This window comes from Cheilinus undulatus, linkage group 9 (assembly GCF_018320785.1).
Source record: "Cheilinus undulatus linkage group 9, ASM1832078v1, whole genome shotgun sequence".
NCBI classification, from domain to species: Eukaryota; Metazoa; Chordata; class Actinopteri; order Labriformes; family Labridae; genus Cheilinus; species Cheilinus undulatus.
In genome coordinates this window covers 25,975,708-25,997,508 of record NC_054873.1, presented here as the reverse complement: position 1 = coordinate 25,997,508, position 21,801 = coordinate 25,975,708, and the positions used below count along the sequence as shown (strand labels likewise).

General features: G+C 39.4%; 1 protein-coding gene across 8 annotated transcripts in view; it reads right to left on the bottom strand.

Moving 5' to 3' along the window:
• The window catches only part of LOC121514996 (membrane-associated guanylate kinase, WW and PDZ domain-containing protein 2-like), a 102,399-nt gene extending 86,641 nt beyond the window's left edge, over positions 1-15,758 (bottom strand). For all 8 annotated transcript variants that reach the window (XM_041795516.1, XM_041795518.1, XM_041795519.1 and 5 more), the window contains exon 1: positions 15,219-15,758. In XM_041795516.1, coding sequence (XP_041651450.1) covers positions 15,219-15,516 — 298 coding nt within the window. In that variant the 5' untranslated portion in view covers positions 15,517-15,758. The remainder of the gene's footprint in view (positions 1-15,218) is intronic.
• Between the last annotated feature and the right edge of the window lie 6,043 nt (positions 15,759-21,801).

Sequence of the window (21,801 nt, the reverse complement as noted above, 5' to 3'; positions counted from 1 at the left end):
GATATTTAGAGGTAAATCCCTCAGTCTGCACACACTGCATTCTGTTACATGAAGTTCTGACTCCATTTCACTCTTTTCTCATTTTCACATTTGACATGTCAAACCCCCCATAATCTCTGTCTCTTCATCCAACTCTCCATTGGTCCTGTTAAGTCTGTTCTGATGGGACCTTGTCTGTTTTTTTCTTGCTTTACACATCCCAATTAGATACAGGTAGGTAAGGATGTGTGATTAATACTTTATGTACAGATTTTCTCCATGTGGGTGTATTGTAAAGGCCGTTTAGCTATGAATGAAGTCTCTGTTTCCAGTGCTTCTAATGGCATTATTACAGCAGGCAGCAGGGTCCATTATTAATAGTAAATGACAAAGCCTCTCTCCTAAAGGTCTTTGTATTGATCCCCCCACATCCTCAGAAGAGTCTTAATGATGATGTTCCTCTTCGTCTTTCTCTACTGTGCCGTGATCAAGGCTAGACACACATTTACAACCTCTGGGTGACTATAGAGAAACAACCTCACACTGAAGATGAGACTTCAGGACTAAAAAAGGGGGACATATGCCCCCCCCCCCCCCCACCACCACCACCACCACCACCACCACCACCACCACACACACACAACACTAAATATCTTCTTCCTCACTCTCAGTGTCACCCCACGCCTGCTGATGAGATAAACACTGATGGACATGAGGGGGTGTATGTTTTTGTGCGTGCAGTGGCTCCTGTTTTAAATGCTGTTATAGGACATGTTTGCCACTTCTGATTGCACTCTCTGATTCAAGTGTCGCACCCAGACTATCAGGAGCAACAAGAAGGTTGCATCTTAATGAAAGCAGACTGAGAATAGGTCAAGGGAGGACAGAGAAAGGATGAAATCTGTAGAGGAAGGAGGAAGATGTGCGCAAGCTCAAACAATTTATCTCCTGTTAATGTGTACAAAATACAGACAGAAGGAGTTAGAGGAAGCCGTGGAGGTAGTGATGAGAAATTCATTGGTTAACCTGAGGGGTTAAAACCAGCAGGAGTGTATTCCCAGTCAATACAAAAATTACTAATTATGTAGCTGAGAGAAGGCCGCCTCCTGAGCTTTGTAATGAATCTTCCACTAATGCTCCATTTGGCTGCTATGGTCTGATAGTCAAATAACATTTGCTCCTCATGCTCCCAGATTTAAAACAAAATAATAAACTTTTATCTGATAAACTGCTCTTATATTTTCATCATCACGTGTCAGGATCACATATCTAAACAGGAATTTATACAAAAGTAGTACAAAAGTTCTTTTCAAAGTTTATAAAGTTTCATAAAGCTCTTGCAAAAGTTCAGTCATGAAGACTAGGGTATTTTCTCCATGCTCTATCATATTTACATCTATCCAACAGCACTATTTCAGACTATCAAATCACTGCTGTCTTTTTCAAATATGGCTTTCTCTTCCACACATTCATTCATGGCATCATTGTGTGTGACACATCACCTTTCCATCACCACTGAGTCGACCACAAAGTTCAAGCACCAAAGACTCTGCAGCAATAATCCAATATCATATCTATGTAGAATAAATGTTTGTTCATTAAATAGTCTGTCCTCACTAAACTTTAGTTTCAGTCAGTTCATTGTTGCCTTCATTTACAGAGCTCAAATGTGTGAAAACACACTTTAAAAAGCATAAAAATGTATTTACAAATCTGACAAAGCTTGCAAAGTACTGATGTACATACTGCAAACAAACTAGACCTAGAGGTAAAAAGCCTCTGTAAGATATAAAAGCGTGGGACAGTTAAGGTACAATGGTGGGTAAAAAAAGAAGAGCTAAGGTGGTTTCTATGATGTGATCCATAGAAATCTTAAAACTAAGAGATACACAGACATGTGCATAAGTCAAGGATTCATCAGTGTGCCCTGCGTGCCACAACTCGGGCTGGAGAGTGAGAGGGCTGCAGTCAATGTCGCTCAATATCAACACATGTTGACACATATGTGTCACTCGGCATCGAATCTCAGTTTTGAACTAATAAAATTATTGTTTTGAATTACTTAAAATAATTTATCAAAACTCGTATAGACCCCTCAGAATAACATAGTTAACATCAGTATTTATTACTCAGAAGTATTAAGTGAGTGGAATTGCATGGCATTTAAAATAAACAAGTTATTTGATCTAATAAAAGTCAATGTTAGATACATGTTATTTCTGAGGCAATGAGTTTCCACATTTTTGGTTCCACAGTAATCTCAACTCATTTTATTCTACAGTGTACAGCTCTAGTTCTTGCCATGTGAACTATTTCAGGATAAAAACGCCACAGCAGCCACAATTAATGTCAGACTACAAACAAACAAACAAACAATGATAAAAAAGTCACAGTACACCATGACATCTCCTGATCGTAACATTCTATCAAAAGCAGAGTCCATACAATCTACATAGTCAGATAATTTATCAAAAACATAATAATATATCTATAAAGATCCATTAACTGTTTTTTATCATTCCAAAATGCCATTGTTCTCAATAGTCCACTGTATTTAATGTAATATTTGATTTCTTTCCAGGGAAGTATTAGCAATGCTATATAGAAAAATGTCTGCCAACGTTGGTCCTTTTTGAAATCTCCAGTTTGAAAACGCCTGAACTTTTCCTCATAAAAACTGGTATAAAATACTTACTCTCCGTTCTATTTTAACCAGCTTTGGATCTGAAATAACTAAGACTTTATGCTTTGGTCTAGTTGAGTTTTTCAGCAAAAACCTCCTAGCTGAGGTAATCTTTTTTAAAATACAAAAACTTCAGAGTGTTACTGTTCTAAAGACACCTTGTTTGAGCTTGTACTCTAAATGCTTCAAACACAGCATTCAATTTAATTTGGGTATTCCTGGATAGCTGTTTTTGACTAATTCTAACTTAAACATGAATAATTTAATATAAAGACATCTGCAAACTATACAGCAGGTAACTCCTGCTGAGCATTAATGCCATGAAGAAACACAGCCACTAAACACACCTCTATCTAAGATGGTAGACTTTCTTTTGTTCAAATACACAAGCTGAAGTCAGAAGAGATTCTCTGGTCAACAGTCTGCAGGAATTTTTCTAGAAATTATAATATATAAACGACCTCTTATCAATCAGATCACTAAAAACTACTGGAGGTTTAAATCATTTCCATATAGATATGAGATACCATTGAGTTAAATACTCCACATCACTCCTGGAACTGAAACTAAATATCAGTTTATCTGCCTTGTAGTGAAGTGTGAAGCGAGGAAAAGACACTTCAGAGCTTCAGCAGGCAGCTGATCAGGCAGCTAGTGCCCTCTACTGGTGGGAAGTATCAACCCCACAGCCAAAATGATCCTGAATGCAAATGAGGCACTCAAATGCATCAGCTGAGATTTATTCCAGTAAGACAGGGAGCTGCCTGCTGCTGCAGTGAAACTGATGATGTCAGCAGTGCAGTTTAGGTTCACATCTAAACCGTCTAGAGATCCTCGCTTTCATGGGCTGATGCATTTCCAAAGAACATATCACATGAGGTAAAGTGACGAGGTAAAGTCAGGTTAATTTCTTTCTAAATAAAAGTTGGCATAAACATAAAAAGAATCAGAGAATTGGAGGATTTTGTAACATCAGAGGTAATAATGAATAAAAAAGGGCTTTAACCCAATATTTCCCTCATGTTTGTGAATTCAGAGTGAATAATACTGTGTTGGCTCCAATTCAAGATATTCAGCTCAGGAATGATGGTGAGCCTCTTTACAAAGTCAGAACATTGTTGGTAGCCGTCCACCAGTACCAGCGCTGCAGCTGGCTCCAGCTTTTATAATCCTTCTCATTCAGATCTGAAGCCCACAGCAAAGCTATCAGATTAGCGCTGCAGGCTAATCTACACTATGTCAATGAATGAAAACCATCCGCTGCCTTCAGTGCCGCCATGCCTGACTGAAAAAGATATGACTCTGTGGAACTGTAATGGGGGTGGGCTCTCTGTTACAGACAAAAACAAAAATTAGCAAAATAGCATTTTGAAGGCAGACTTTATGCCTTATTGTTTGATTTGTCTGTGTGTGAGAGCAGGGGGGAACACACACAAGCCAACTACCAGGCTGAAAAACGTGTCTCTAAAAGTCAGAGATGGTTGTGTCTTGAAGCTACAGCAGTGTCACTGAATTTTCCACCCTGAGTGACAGAGGCCAGAGGGAGCCAAGACTTGTGTTGACTCCCGGTGTTCTTGTGTTTCAAATACATGGGCCAGACGTGGCCATTGAACAGACCGGGTGGGTCTGGCACCGTGTAGTTCCTAGAACCCCCACCAAAAAGCCCTCCAAAATAAGGACGCGTGCCGTCTCCTCCTTAGAACAATCTCATCATCCAGGGTGTCATAAACACCATGAGTTTTGTCAAACTTCACCAGGTTCTCTAACTAGATCGTTATCATCATGGCGTCCATGTCCAGTGATGACATGGCAAATAAAATGTAATGACAGTATGAATCCACAAGCAGATGAACGACTGATTAAGCAACCTTTCTTTGCAGAGTGTCCATGAATAACTCAAAAGCAAAATGCTCCACCAAGTGGTCGGCAGTGTAAATATAGTTACACACAGATATCTGAGTGATATTTGAGTAATATGTTTCCAATACAGAGACATAATATTAAAAGATTTCAGATGGTGAGCATAAGGTGAGGAAATGATGCTCATTCTTCTTGTCTCAGGCCAATAAAGTTAAAAAACCTAAAACAAAACAACAACAAAGCAACTTAAAAACCAAAAAACAACATAAAAATCCAATAAGTTCCTTCTGCTTTTATTTAACTGTCAAATATTTTTGATAGATTTGATTTTTTTAGTATCAAATCATGTAACTGTGACAGAAAAGATGCTAGAACGCTGAAACAACCACACAAACTCATGTAGCCATACTTAAGCACACACGCTCACACAGTGCCACTCACAAACATCATGAATAATCATTAGAATATGGTATTTCATTTCAGTTACATGAAGTGCTTTTAAAGGCTTCTTCCTGTGTGTATGATTCAAAGTCATATTGCCATGGTGATCAATTACTAAAAAAGAATACACACTTTAACCTCTCGTATTTATTTGTCAGCCCTTTTAAATCCTAATTCTCCAGTTCAGTCATCTGCCATCCAAGAGAACCACAGACTGAGCCGATCAATCGTACTTCAGTTAATGTATCAGATGGCAACAACCCTGACCCCGTTATGAGAGAAGGACAGCATGTAAGCGATCACAAACACTTCTACCTTTGTTTGACAAACACATGCAGCAGTACAGATCGTCCTGTACTGTGTGGCCATGCTAAGGAGAATTACATTGACCTAATTCACTTAACTAGACCAGTTAGATATCTGGTCATTGGCTGGCCGAGCTCGAGGTTTGATCCTCTGAGCCGAGCTCCAGCAGCTTCCAGCATCAATAAAATCATCCTCTGTCTCTGACAGAACTCATCTCTGGGTGAGTTATTAATATCAACTGAGTGGACAGGATGTTATGCACTGATGAGGCAACATGAGAGGAAGAAGGCTGCCCTTTTCTCCCTCTGCTCCATCTGTCCTTCATTACTGTACTTACATTAAGAGGACCGTCAGGGTTTGGACAGCAATCAGAAAACTTGACATTTGTCAGCACTTGAAGGCATAGTTTCTGAGAAAAAAAAAGCCAATTGCACACGCAGTTGCAAGCTGTACAACATTTCTTCATGCAGGGACATTGCTCTGCTGTCATTTTCAACAACACAGACTTTTTATATCGGAGTCATGTGATGGCGCACATCCATGAACTTTATTTCACTCTGTTTTACTGTAATATCAAATAATTCTGGTAATTTCTGGAAATCTGGGCTTCCTTTATCTTGTTTGTTTGGGATAACAATGCTTGTTTTCCCGTAATACCAAGAGTTTTCCTGAGAAATTAGCTCATTGTCATGAAGAAACCAGTGAAATATTTGGAGATGACAGCGCAGAAGAGTCAAGATCTTGAGAAAAGAACTAGATATTACTCATTATAAGGGGAAAACAGGCAAAATTTAATGTATGGATACACAGTGCCTATAAAAAGTATTAACCACCTTGGATGTTTTACCCTTTATTGATTTTAAAAATCAATCAAGGTCAATAAAATTTGGCTTTTGTGACAAAACAACATTTACAAAAAAACTCTCTAATATCAAAGTCAAACAGATTTTTTCATAATGCTGTCAATCAAGGTAAAATATCTAAGGTAAATTAAGTTACTGCATGGGAGTGACTGGAAGGTCCAGTCACTGGTTAACCAGTATTCCTGGCTACCATTACACCATTAAGACACAAGAACATTTCAAGCAACTCAGAAAAAATGTTACTGAAAAGTCAAGGCACTAAACATCCCCTCGAGTTCAGTTAATCCATCATCAAGAAATGGAAGGAATATGGCACATCTGTAAATCCGCCTAGATTAGGCCATCCCCACAAACTGAGTGATCGTGCAAGAAGGAAACTTGTAAGAGAGGCCACCAAGACACCTATGACTACTCTGAAGGAGTTACAAGCTTGAGCAGCTGAGACGAAAGAGACTCTGCATACAATAATTGTTGCCCAGGTTCTTCATCAGTCATAGCTGTATGGAAGAGCGGCAAAGAGAAACCACTGCTGAAGAAAAATTAGAGTAATGTTGACTAGACTTCAACAACAGGCATGTGGGAGACTCCATGGCCAAATGGAACATAGTTCCTTGGTTTGATGAGACCAAAATGTTGCTTTTTGGCCATGAGACAAGATGGTATTTTTGGCGGACACCAAACACTGCACATCACCACAAAAACACCATCCCTACTTTAAAGCATGGTGGTGGTAGCATCATGCTGTGGGGATGCTTCTTGGCATTTGGCCCTTTCTATTTGGTTGAAATTACTTTGTAGAAATCTCTGTTTACTTTGATTTTTTTTGGTCAAAAAGTCCAATTTTATTGCCCATGACTGATTAATAAAATCAGCAAAGGGTTAAACATCCAAGAGGATGAATACTTTAATTGGGCACTGTGTGTCAGCAATTCATTTAAACTTTTCTATACTAATAGTAGAGCTGAGATTTGTGTTTACATATGATAACATTAAAGTCCTCCTTCTTTAGGGAGTGTTTAATCACAACATAAAAGGCATTGGAGGTCTACCAAGGTTTTAATTTTTCCACATGTACAGCATTAAAGTGGTGACTATTTTCCACAAGGTGGGATACTATAAAATCTGTATGAACTCCAGGTTAAAAATCATAAAAAATGTGGGAAGTCTGATCATAAAGTAATCATCATTTAACTTATTTGATGACTTTACAGTTACTATATTTTATGGGCTGTTAGTATTCAATCAAGTATAAGCTTGTCTGTGAAGCCACCTCACAAGGAGAGGCCTGTATTTCTTGCTAGCTATAGGCTACTGTTGGTCACTGCGGTGTTAACAAATTAGCCTGTCAACTACTAGATTGGCATTTTCTATGATTTGGATTACCAGAGAGCTAGATAACAGAAAAGTTTGAAGTATTGTTAAAGGATAGGCCTAAACCCTGCTAGCGCTAACATAAGCCAGGAAAGTTATGCTCTCCCTCTCTTAACATGTAACCCAAGTTATATGTAATTGATCAGTCAATACTTCCTACTTTTTCTTTTGGCAGATAGTTTCATTTTCAGCCTTTTCTAAACCAAAAATCAAAAAAGTAAGAAAATGTAAACATGTTTATCTGCTCTAGCATAAGCTGCAAATGTTAGCATGTGCCTCTAACTGGATAACAAGCTAGAGCCTGACTTCTGGAGGCAAGGAGCCCTTTATCAGCATAAACAAATTATTTATGGGGTTTACATGCTAAGCTACAAAACAAGAGCCAGCATGTAGGAGTTAAGAGTAAAGATAGCATCACTGTTCTGCACTTTATTTGGCTTGAGGAGGCTTCCACTCCAGCATCTCCCGCCAAACCTTGTGTTAGATAACGCTACATTTGCCAAACTCATCAATAATTCCTCCTCCTCAAGTCCTTTAGAAAGTAGGGCGAACATTATAAGCATAAATGTGACCATGCACTGTCCTGCTTGTTCATGTTTTTGGTTGAAGCAGATATTTCAAAGTTTCTGTCTTAAATCATGCAGGCAGGTGCCTCCTGCTTTTAAGACCTATTTTGAGATTATTTTTAAACATGAAAACATCAGTGTGAGACAAAGTCATCAGACAACTAGCAGGTTTTCACTACTGTATAGTATTAGCATTTTAGCACGAGTTTTAGCTTACTTTACAGAGATTGCTGATCATTTGTGCTAGTTTCATCCATTGCTTTATCCTGAAATACACACCAGCCTGTAAACAAGTTGAATAAGGAAGACTGTTTTTTTTTTTTTTTTTTTTTTTTTTTTTTTACTTTTGTCTGAAAGTAGTATCCCATGTCAAATTTGCTATCATCATCATGATAATAATAAAATTAATGTAAAAAAAAACATTTCCCAAAGCAGTTTATCTATGTTACACTGGGGAGGCTGGTTCAGAAAACATTAGATAACACAGATAACACAGCAGCATTCATGTCTGATCTGTGTACACTGTTTCATAGGCAATAGAGAGCGTCGAGGTCTGCCCTACATATCTGCCGTGTCCGTGAGCCACTGCACACTGTGACACAAGCTGGCTGTGTTTCACTTCGAGGGCATGGTAACATTTTGAACTCATGTTGTTTTTCCTCAGAAAGCAGCACCACACATTGTTCTTAAAAACCCTGAGGAGTGAGATGCCCTGAGGCCTTTCTCATCCCCACTCTCAGAGGGGCAAAAACTATATTTGGAATAACATTTCAAACAGGTAGCATCAGCATGCAGTGACATAACTCCACTTTTAAGTCTGCCCGTTGTATCCAGGGTTTAAAGAACTTTCAAGTAGAGAAAGTAGCATATTTCACTTTCTGTTTATACTGATAAAATCAGAGCATCATTTGTGCTTGATGAAGTCAGGATTGAATGCTCTAATGTATTCTGAATAGCAAAATTTAAGGCTAAAAATAGCTGACATTAAAATTATTTATATCCCGGTATTTGGGTTGAATCTATTTATGACAGAAGATGAATGCCAAATAAAAGAAACTTAAAAGGCAGCTTGCTTATTTAGAGCAGGACACATATTCACTGTTAATAATTATGCTTTCTCTTCTAGTGTTTTAAATAAATTAGCGGGATGACAGCATAGAAGTGTAATCAAAATAAAAAATATGAGACTATTCAAGCACAGAGTTATTATGAAGTTATTTCTGTTAATGAAGCAGAAAGGAGAGACTAAATAAGGCTTCCATGTAAAATTTATCCTGTGTCATTTATTTGGTGTGAAGAGTCAGCTACAAACACAATTTATAAATGAAGAAAGAAGCGCCTTAAGATATTTATTCATGTGGGCTTTTAAAAATGAAGAATCTGACACAAACATGCTGAAAAAAACACAAGATGGCATCTTCTCTGTTTTCCTAAGTGAGTATTCTCACACCTTCACCGTACTCTTCTCTTAAGACTCCACCTCTCTTTCTCACTTACATATCAGCGCACAAACACACAGTCATTCACACTTCTCCCCTCTCCATACTGCTCTAACACCTTTCAGTGGTTATGATCTTCATGGCACTTTTATAAATCTGCCTCACTGAGCAGAGCAGCCGGTTGCACTTCACTCATGCCTGGTGCTGATGGGGCGACGCACACAGCAGAATAGAGGGACGTTTTTTCAGAGAATATCATGCAGATGGACACCGCCATGATCTCAGCTGAAAATTATATGTTGATGTTTTGTTTAATGCTTTTCTTTTTCAACAAATGCATTGGTATATTTTAATTTTCTTGACCGCAAAACATTCCAGAAATCCCAGTTAATAGATTCTGCACATGGGAAATGGACTGATTGGCTTACACTGATCCTTTTGATACCACATCTTGTTTTATGCAACAATATTATTGAAAAGTTCCAAAGCTTCAGAAAAACTGCATCTGTTTATAAAACAGGAGCTTGGAAGAGATCTGTTGGTTTTTTGGTTTTATTTGTGTTTAGTTTTCAGTAAGTCTGATGGGCTTGTTTTGTTTATGATGAATTAGCTGTAACTACAGCATTACAGGTGGCTAAAGGTCACAAACTAACACGGTCACTCTTTAAACTGTAACACTGTTAGCAGTGTTAGCAGAGAAGCTCTGACAGCAGCTTCTACTGTATGTAGTGGCAAGAGAGTCTGCAGGTTGTACATCTCTGACAGTCACACTTACAGACCATTCAGCTGTTCAGACAAAAGTGTCATTATTTCCAGTTTTAGATTATTACTTTTTAAATTCAACTTTATTCATAAACAAGTGGCAGTTACTTTAATAAAATAACCCCACTGCTAACATTACAGACACAGCAACATTTTACAAATAAAACATAAGAAGCTCAGAGGTCTAAACTGGGATTCTATTATTTATAGACCCATTCCAGAAAGTAGTTACACAAACAGTGGCTTGCTTTAGCTTCATTAGCTTTAGCTGCACCTAACATAGCTACGCTACCTACGTAATTAAGGCCACTGTAGCTAAGCTAGCTTTAGCAACATGTTAACCAAATGTGGCTAAAGCTAATGTAGCTATATAGATAACATATCTACATAGCTTACATGAGCACTTTATGAGCTTAGCTTTAGCCATGTTAGCCACGCAGCTATGTAGCCACTTAATCTACATTATCTGGAAAATATTCTGGTAAGTATTTGCTGCTTAGATTGTTATTGTGTGCCTTTGATGCATTTAGACTACATATCCTATAACATGTTTTCTGTGTAAGATTGCTTTTTGTTTGTCTGAAACTCTGCTTGCTGCTGCTGTTAGCCAGGACAATCTTGAAAAAAAAATGTTTAATCTCAATGAGGGTTTTTCCTGGTTACATAAAGGTTAAATAAAAATCTACATAGTTTACACAGCTAACGAAGCTACGTAAGCTACACTTGCTGTGTTAAAATGTGAGCTTTCCTACTCTGCTTATTTGACATTTTGTCATTAAGTTTAGCAGGTCAGGTTATTTACTTCATCTTTTTGTAAAACCCTTAACCCTTACCCTTACCCTAAATGGAAGTTTAATACAATTTAATTTTGAAAGTTTTATCATGTGTTTGCGTTCTGTTCTAAATGTTCTGTGAGAAAGGCTGTCAGAAATGTACTGTCTGCAGCCACACCCCTCTCAGGAGGTTTTAGTGATGAGAAGGAAAATTCTCCAGGCTGTTGTCCAGTCCTAGCTCCGCTTACAAAAACGTATCATTAACCTGTTGCTATTTCATTTTATTTAGTTGCTGATTTTATTGCATTCTTGCTCCAAGGACAACCTTTTCCAACAAATCTGTTGCTTGTTTTTTTTTTTTTTTTTAAACCGAGTTAAATCATTGCATCACATATGCCAGAACAAACCGGGCCAAAGAGGGACACCTGTTGGTTTTTGAGCATCTTTTCCAAACAATCCAGGTGTGAAAGCCACCTTAATCACACAAATATGTATGGATGATATTATCAGCATGATATCAGTATAGACAGATATTAGCTTACAATGGTATCAACAGATGTGACAATTTCTGCAGATATTTAAAAGAATTTATCAGCTGTAGTGCTGTTGCCACACAGCAAGAAGGTTCCTGGTTTGAATGCCGATCAGGGTCTTTCTGTGCGGAGTTTGCATGTTCTCCCCATACATGGGTTCTCTCCAGGTGCTCCAGCTTGTTGGTTGTTAAGTTACTTTTTGACTCTAAATTGGCCGTAGATGTGATTGTGAGCAGGCTAGGTTGTTTGTCTCCACATGTCAGCTCTGCAACTGACTGGCAACCAGTCTAGGGTGTACATCACCTCTCGCCCAATGACAGCTGGGATAGGCTCCAGCACCACAGCCATAGGTAGGTATAAGTTCAAGGAGTTTTAGGCAGAATCAACAGACCTGAATCAGCTTAAGTCTTTTTCTTCTCTCATTCCTTAAACTGTCAAGTGTGTTAAAAAAAACTGAATTCTGTTTCTTTGTTCATCTTTAAACTCTAAAGTGCATATTAAGAACTAAAGTTTAAGGTTTGAACAACATTTGCAGTATAGATACTGATATTGGTATATGTATACAATATCAAATAAATTTGTGAATATTAGCATATCAGATACAGGCAAAAATCCAATATCATGCTACCCTAAAATAAAGGTTATGTTTTGTTAATTAAATACAAAAAAGTTCCCAATATTGGGTGACATGGACCCCTGTGTTTGTTGCTGTGGTACTGATGCAGGCAGAAATGGCCTGCCCCCCTGAGAGGCTTGGTTGTCATTTAGTAATATCAATGCATTTGCATTGTATTTGTAGCACTAGCGCTAGCCTCCTGGCTAACATTTGCTGACCCTGACCCTTGCTCCAATCAGCTCTGAAGTATACTGTAAAAAAGTTTGTTGCAGGTCTTAGCAAACACACAGACACTACAATATGACATTCAGTGGGTCCATCCATTACATTGATATTACAAAAATAAAGGTTAAAATCATACTAAGTGGAGGAGTAACATTTTGAAACAGGCAACAATAAATAAAATATGTATTTTTTTTGTAATGGTGAGTATTTATGTTTGCAATTAAAGGTAGTCATTGCTTAAATTTACAATGGCGCATGCCTTTGCTAACCGTCTGGAGCCCCTGCATGACTTAACTTTTTTCCCCCTTATAGGCAGGCTTGAACATCCATATCATTTGATTTTTACCCAGATCATTTTGAGGTATTGTATCATGACCGCCCTATAAAGAATTACTGATGGCTCTCATTGTGACTCTGTAATCCATAACAGTGCCAGCCTGCACCATCCTGAAACTGAAGACACTGACTGGAATAATGCAGTCATACTTTCTCATGTGTTTCACTACTATGAGACAGCTAAGTGGAATATTACTTACATAATGTTGAAAATGTGTTGTTTTGTTTCCTGGGGAACTTTGATGTTGTTATGGAGAAATTAGCTGTGATTTATTTAAAGCAGCACCCATTTAGATGGGAGAAAACTGAGACCCTTAAAGATTTAGAAACACAGAGACAGAGAGAGACGCACACACAGCAGAAGAATACATAACAGCTCTCTTGAGACATTTCTTTCCTGGCTACCTTCACTTTTAAGCCTTTTATCTGTAATACAAGATGGGAAGCCACAATTGACTGAGTGATTTATTCATTTAATAGCATGTTCAGTGGCTCTACATGCTCATGAACACTGCTAGAAATGCAGCTTCACAACAACAACAAACGGGTTGCATGTTGGCATGGGAGAGAAAATGTACAAGCACTTGTGAAAATAAAACTGCCCGTGCTATGAAGGGAAAAATGAAAGCTGGAGTACCAATAGAGCAGGTTTTCTCCTGTGAAAGATGGAGATGCTGAAAAAATCTGTGATGAGTGCATATGTGTGAGAAGAGGTCAGGGCAGGCCTCGCTCTCACCCCTGTGCTCCCTCACAGACAGAATGCTGGTTTCTACTGGAACAAAAATACTCTGTTAAAATGTGTGTCTGTACATGAGTGCATGGGCAGTCAGACATGACTGCATACCCAGACAGGACATCTATCTCTGATTTGGCTGTGTGTTAGTGTATGTGCGGCCTCTGTCTGTGCAGAGCGACTGGACTGCTTCTAGTTGATTCCTCAGCGGGCCACGAGTGTGTCAGCTGCAACTGTCTGCATCCACACAGCCATAAATATACACTCCAGCCGGCACTGCATGGAAGTCAAACAGTAGTATGACAGCAGAGAGAGCGAGAGAACAAAAACTATAGAGAGAGGGAAACAACAAGCTGTGCACAAACAGCACAGTGCTCAAGTATGTTGTTAGCACAGACCACATTGTGAGGTTGGTTACTTCAGTAAACAGACAGACTCATGTTTAAATGGATAAGAGAGGGAGGGAGGGGAGAGAATGGACCTGTCTGAGATACATGCACATTAGCATTTAACCCTTCACACATCACAAGACCGTGCTCGCACTCTGTCAGCAGCTATAACTCAATAATCAATCACATTGACGCAACCCATGGAAACTCTGAGAGCGAGCAGCCAGGGCCAAGAGTGTGAAGACAAATCCTCTGTGAGCAAACTCGGCAAAGTCCAAAAATAAAAAAAAAAATTGATTCCTGCTCAAGTCATGTCCCAGAAAACAAGCTGCTGTAATGCTCATTTCATGGCTGAGGACGCAGCCACTTATTAGGACTTAAAGCAAAGCCTCAGAGGGTGTGATGATAACCATCTCCTCCGCTCTCTCCCTTCAATCCAATGTTCTGCTCATATACAGACCCTTGTGTGCTTTTACACTGGCTGACAGAAGCAGGTCACTCAGTCAACACTGTTGCAGTAAATCCACCACTGTGCTCAGAAACATTCAAACAAGCCTGGAAGCTTCGGAGGACACACAAATTACACAAAACACTGCACTGGCTCACAATAACAAAACACTCACAGGCTCCTCAGAGCAGATCATGCAGGATTATTTTCCACTTCTGAACTCTGGGAACATTTTATAAACAAAATATGTGTGTGTGAACATGTGTGGGAAATTAAGGAGGCGGGATTTAAAGCATGTAGTCTTCATAGCTAATCAATGTGAACAACAGCTGAGCAGTAATTGGGCTACAGAGGTGTAATTTTTCACCAGTGTGTAATTACAGTGTAATAACAGTCTGCAATGGCAGCCAGCAGACTGTGAGTGTCTGCCTGCTCAATCTCTACAGCAGCTAAGAGAAAAAACATTTGATCCACGACGCAGGCCTGCTGGAGAATCGAGCCCTGTCCTCGACCACATTCAGGAGAAAACCGCAGGCTGTGGCATGACGCCTAAACGGACACACCCCCTCCAGGCTGTGGCATCGAACCAGCGACACTGAGATAAACAAACGGCGTCTGATCCCGGCAGCGAAATAACCATTACTGTTAGTGATCCTGGTGGACTGAACCCATCATTACGGCTCGTAAATACAATTCAGCACACAGGCCTGAGCGTGGGTTTTGAGCTCTGTCCACTCTCACACCACACGGATTCTGCCTGTAGTGAGGACTGACATATGACTGTATAATTGACATCGTAATCAAACCAGCAACACACACACCACACATGGACACACACTCCTCCCCGCCTCTTAACGGTGCGCCCCTGGTCGCTCTCGTGCTCGTCGTATCTCACCTTGTTTGACACATTTGAGGCGGACCGGGTCTTTGCAGTGTTTAATCACGGCCAGCACGTCCCGGATGGTGAGCCCGGCCACCGGCATGTTGTTGACCTCCAGCAGCAGCTCATCCTGGGCCAGTTTGCCGCTCTGGATCAGTCCCTTCCCTTGCTTTACCTCGCCGAAGTAGGGGAACTGGCCGATCTCCGCGCCCCCCTTCAGCTCGAACCCCAGCTCCCCGTCCTTCCCGCGGGTTATCACCGCTTCGTGGACTTTGTTGGTCCAGTGGTTTTTCTTCTTGAGGCTCTTAGACATCGTTAGGGCGAGTTAATCACCGCGGGCTGGCCCATAGAAAAGCCTCCTACCGTCTCATCCCTGCCTTTGTGCGACCGGCTGCGGCTTCACAGCGCCCGTGGCTCCAACATCGGCGGTGCACGCCACGCGTAGTGTCCGCTCGGCGAGCCGCGCAGTCGGGCAGAGAGCTGCAGTACAGCACGGCGGCGGCGGCGGATGAAATAATTATTACTCTGTCAGACTCACAGACGCAAGAGACAGATACTGGTGGATGACCCGGATGTGAAGCCTGAAGGAGGGGAGAGATGAATGGTTCTGGTTCGGCGTAAAAGGATGGAGAGGAGGGGAAATAAATAACACAGGAGGCGCTTCACTCCCGCTACACTGCCAGGGGCGCTTCCTCAGGCTCACTGTGATCCCACACATGACATGTACGAGACACACTAACATTTTACACACGCCTCAAACTGTACTATTTACCTGTAACCATGAGTGATGAGTAAGTACATAGGGCTGACTTTTTATTTTTACTTCTGATGCTCAAAGTCTAGAAAAGAAGCATTATGGGAAACACGAAAATAGCATGTAGTTTTACTAAAGACATAAAGTAGCTTTCATGATAGTACAGTGTCATGCAGATATGCTGCAACCAAAATGTAAATTATATACCCTCAGGGGAAGCAGGGGCCTTAAAGCAATGTCGTCATAAAGCATTAATTTGTGATAAGTTATTGTAAATTGATTAAGAAAAAGTTTTGAATGTTTACAGGACCAATAAGAGACACATTAGTGGACATAAAGTATAACCTATATGCCATGAGGCATTAGCAATGTTACAGCCTTACTGAAGAAATGTGGTTTATATTAAAACCTCTAGAAGGTTATGTCAGTTATCATTGTTCTCTTCACAGTGCATCTTACTTGTTATCACTGATTAAAGGCTATTGTCAGTGCAGAATTTAAAACATTATGCTAATATCTGTCCATTGCAGCTTTTTAAAGGTTCACTGTGGCTGATTACTCTGATTAAATGTCAGACTTAAACACTTTACACTCTGAAGGAAAAACATATGTATGGTAAGTAAATAGAGGGATTGCTGGTCACAGGTAAACTCAGGGTAAATGTATGATTCATTTAACTTCACTAGCTGTTCTGTCTTAAAACAGCTTCAAGTGTAGGCTACACCTCTTTCTGCATGCAGACTGAAGTTGGCATCCAGAGTAACAGGTTGGCAATTTGCCTCCAAAATTATTCTGAATGAGAAGCTCACATATGTTGTTTTTACATATACACATACAGATAACCTAACTATTTTAAAACATTTTGCAGATTTTTTTATTGACAAGGTAATGTAAAGTGAAAGCCTGCCCTTATCTAAAGAAAATAATAACAGGGCTCTGGTTGCACTTGAGATACTAGAAGACAAAACGAGTCATGGGTTGACTTGGAGCAGTGAGGAGGTCAAATGCCAGTTGACAGTTGGTCAGAAGATTATGTTTTTATCACAAGTTTGAAACCACTGACAAAAAATATAAAAAGTAACAAATGTGGATGAACAAAAGGGGCTTTCACAGCCTTGCCAGTGTTACAATCTAACTTGTGACCATGCTAGCTGATGTAAATGCCTTTCTTCTTGAACTTTACTTTTTCACTTTGGATTAAAGACACATGAGATATTTTTGGTATTATGATATAAATGAGTGAACAGAAATGTATTCGCAAGCACTCTTGGCATAACTATGGTGTTGAAAACAAGCCACCAATTAACACAGTCACTCTTTAAACTGTAACACCTGCTAGCATTTTTGGTGGATACGCTCTAAACTAAAAAGGACAGATTTCTCTGGTTCAACAAGCTGAATGAAATCTGGAAGCTTAAGCTTTTTGAAAAAGTCAGTGTTGTCGAGTCATAAGCTGTTCTGCTGATGTAACGATGAGTAACTTTAGCCTGTTGCTATTTTCATGCTAACTAGTGTCTGGGCACCAGAAGTTGAGAGAAGACCCTATTGGATAACAAATAGTTATACTATTTGATCATCAGATGTAATCAAAATGTCTAAAAGACATATTACTACTGCTACTGGGATGTGATGAGTCAGCTAGTTGTTCGTTCAGGTTGCAGGGTCAGTTGCACTCTTAGTGCACATTAACTGCTCTGATTTTCGGCTAAAAGCAAGCCGAGATCACCAGCAATCTTGGCTCACTTGTTTTGTTCTGAATCAGAGTTTGATTGTTGTGTTCACATACATCACCTAAATGAACAGGGCCAAAGAAGAAATGCCACCATTGTTTTGGAACAACCTCTCCAAACGATCCAGGCGTTTAAGCACCATGAGCCTTTACAGCTGTGTCATGTAGGGCAACAAACATTGGTGTTCAAATGTTAACATTTGTTGCTGTATAAATATAACCAGTTAGCTACCAAATATGTTTCATTTCATATATCTAATTATCATTATTAGTTTTATTTAATTACAATTATTACTATTCAATTTATTATTGAATTTATTTATTTATTATTATTTTAACTATCATTGTTATTATGGGGACAACTATACTTTCTCTTAAGCCACCTTTTCCCCTCTAACATACAAGATTTGAATAATATATATAGGATAAGCCAGGACTCCTTAGTACATCACATCCAACACAAGACCATTATAATTTCTGGGTTTTTGTGTGTGTGTGTGTATTCTTGTCCAGTATTGTTACTGTTCTGTGAATATATTTTGTGTTCACTTTGTCACCAATCAAGAAGAAAAAAGTTTCATTTCATTTGTACTCGATTTATTCAGCTTCCAGATTTTCTCCATTCATCATTCTTTCAGATGCAACCTAGTAAAAAAAACAAACAGACAAACATGAAAAACAGGACAACATTTTAACATTTAGAGAAAAATGGCCTCATTGTCAATATTTTGTAGTTTCCACACAGAGAAATACTCAGCCATATAAGGAGTAAAGGAAAGGTGAGGTAATGGGTGCCCAAGGCACATCTTTGCCCTGGGGCCCCTGTTGTGGATTAATCCAGCCGTGTATGCATGCCTCCACTCTCTGGGTCTTTTACTAGGCTATGTCATGTACAATAACACATGCAGCCTCAGTATGTTTGTGGCCAAAATGACTGCGTGCTTACATGCAGATGCCCCTGAGACTCGAATGGTTATCTCTGCGGGAAAGAGATCGCTGTTGAGTTATAGATTCACCTAAACATTTTTATGTTGTCTGTGAGCAGATAGAAAGCCAGAAAAAAGTGGACTGACTTAGACTTTAAAGTAGCAACATGTTGTGTTTTTTTCTCAGTGTTTGAGCAGGTCACTGTTACATAATTACTTTAATGACATAAATCCAAGTCTGTAGGAGAATGACAAATCCTTTTGTTGCCATCACTTTTTCATGAGTGTACAACTTTCTGAAGTAGGGTGAAGTAAAGTTTCATGTAATATTTAGCATGTAAGTAAAGAGCTGCTCCTCCAATTCTACTGAGAACGACAGTCCCTCTTACTGCCACTTTCAGCCCCTGTGTGTGAGAGAAAGTGTGTGAGTATTTTAAGGACATTCATGTGCTTTTGTAATGTGAGTATCCTCCCTACAAAACAACTCCACTGTACACAGCCCCCTGTGCATTTGCGAGCAGTAAATAATCCATGAAGTGCAGTGGATTCACTTTGACTGTCACTTTATTTGCTTCAGCATTGAGGTCACACGGCACATTCTGGTAACAGCAGCTGCTTCTGACACTAATTCAGAGCAGATTATGGTGAAGCATGCTGTATGTTTATTTAAGCCTAACCAACACAGTGCAGAAACAGAACTGGTAAAATCCAGAAAACTAGCTGGATTAAGAGATTAGAGGCCTGCCTCTGCTGGTGGATGTCAGAGCTGCAGCACTGAGTGGCCTGCAGTCTGGACTCTTCATGTGGTTCAGAGTTGAAGTATTATGTACTTTGTGGAGCTAAGACTCTGCAGGTTTTCACTCCAACACAGGCTCATTTGAGGCTACCTGTGTACTGAAGAGTGAAATCAGCTGATGCAGCCCTCACAAATCTTGCTCTTTGTAGCTTGTTCTTGGAGCGTAAATTGTATTTTTGTTGTGTACATGACATGAAATTTCGTGTCCCGTGCTTATCTATCTATATCTGGATCAGAGTGTTTTTCTATTTTGGACACTCTTTGTGAATAGAAGTGCGATAGAAGAACAAACAGAAAAGCTATCAGCTGTCGTGGCTTTGAGCTGGAGAGACTAAATTTGGAGTCACTTCAAGCATCTCATCCCCCTCTCTAAAATGTTCTCCTGACAGTGTAGAGTACAGCAGTCGCTCTCCATGTCTGTGTGGACTCACACGGACGAGAGGTGTGCCTGGATGCACAAAAAGACATTCAGTTAGGATGTTTTTATGGTTTTACAAGGAGATTTTGTGTGCGAGTTGTTTAAAAATAGTGTACTTTTTCACCTATCTGGAACAACTTCATCATCACCAGCAGCATCCACACATCCTTCTCAGACTGTGTGTAAATATCCCAGTGGCTGTGTTTGTGCACACTGGGTGGGGTGGGAAGATGAAAGAAAGGATATTACTTTATATCATCGTTATAGACAGAAAGTAATGAACCTCCTAAAGCAGACTGCCAACAACAGAAGGCAAAAATACAATAACACAAGGCAGTCTGCGCGCTCAGAGGGGGAATTTCAATAGAGCTTATATGGATTTAGCTCACTGCCTCCCTCATTGACACTCTGCTTTGTGCGTTTGCTGTAAGCAAAGAAATGCACACTAAGTTGTTTTTATTGCTCGGCAGAGATGTAGAGGAGCAGAGTCACCTTCATATGCACGGCAGGGTGAGCACACTCCTCCCATACTTATCACCTTTATTTTATTCACTAAAGACCAGGAGCTTTAAACAGAAAAGCAGCACGTAAACATGTCAACTATCATCTGAGGTCCACAGAGACTGTGCTAATGTTTGGAAGACATTTTGAATCTTAAAATTAAACAGACAGCACAGAGGAATCAGGAAGAGAGAGAGAGAGAGCCAGGAATGAGCTGGACTGAAGCAGCAGTTTAAATCAGTTTCAAACATGCACCCACACCCACACATAGACAGAGAGAGAGAGAGAGAATGAGTTAATTAGACTGAATGGCTTCAGGGAACTGGCTCCAAAAATCATGTAGGCTTTTTCTACACTAACAATGAAATTTGATTACACCATTTAACTTGTGATGCTCACCTGTTCAATGTGAAATTGCCTCAAAACATAAATCAGATCCTCATCAGATATCATCTCACTTTTATAGGATCAGTTCTATGGCAGTCACTAAGTAATAAATAAATGCAGAAATGTTGGAGTAAAATTAGAAACATTCAACATTAGTAGACCTCACAGCCACACAGTGATAAGATGTTGGTAACAAGCATTATGTACAGCTGCACATTTATTCATTCATATCTTGGTAAAAAAAAATATATATATAATAATAATTAATTTATGAAATATCAAATTGAAATCTGTCTGTGACTGCTTTCCTTAGATTTTAGTGGGTTTTTTTTTTTAACTTATTAGGTCTGAATCAAACAACCAATCAGGTTTAGCTTCAAATAACTAGCCACTCACAGTGACTCTGTGAGGATAAGCTTGGGGTTGTTCGGAGACGGTCAGATTTCAAACCAGCATCATCCAGCTCCTACATAACGCTATTAGAGTTAACAGCTCTCTATCAGTGGTGCTGGGGTCTAGAAACACACCAAAGATGCTACTTTTGATTTTTTAATGTTTTTTTTAAATTCTCTCCACCTCATGGATGAACTGAGTAGATTAGAGTAGGCCAGAGTTGAGGTGATTAGTCCTCATGTTCATCTCTGCTATTACCTCCTACGTCCCTGCATGTAAATATGAGGACATTAAACTTTGTTTTTCTACAACCTGTTGGTCATTTCTGCTATCAGTATTTTTTATTTACTTGTCCAGAATGTCCATTAAACTTAAAAAGATTGCTTGAAATGCTGGGAGAATTTACTTTACATTTTCGTTTTGAAATTTTGGGTAATTTCTTGGAAATTTAGTGGCTTTGTATGGAAATTTTCAAGTATTTTAAAGAACATTTGGGGAAATGTTTGCATATATTGGAGAGCTATGTTGGGAGTTCAGTGGAAAATTTGCCTTGAAATTTTTTTGGCATTTTCATATGAATTTGGGGAATGTATTTGTGAAATTTAAGATGATGATTTAAATTTCTGAAGGGAGTTTTCTTTGAAATTTTATGTATTGTCATTGAAATTTGGTGGATAGTGACCTTTGAAATGTT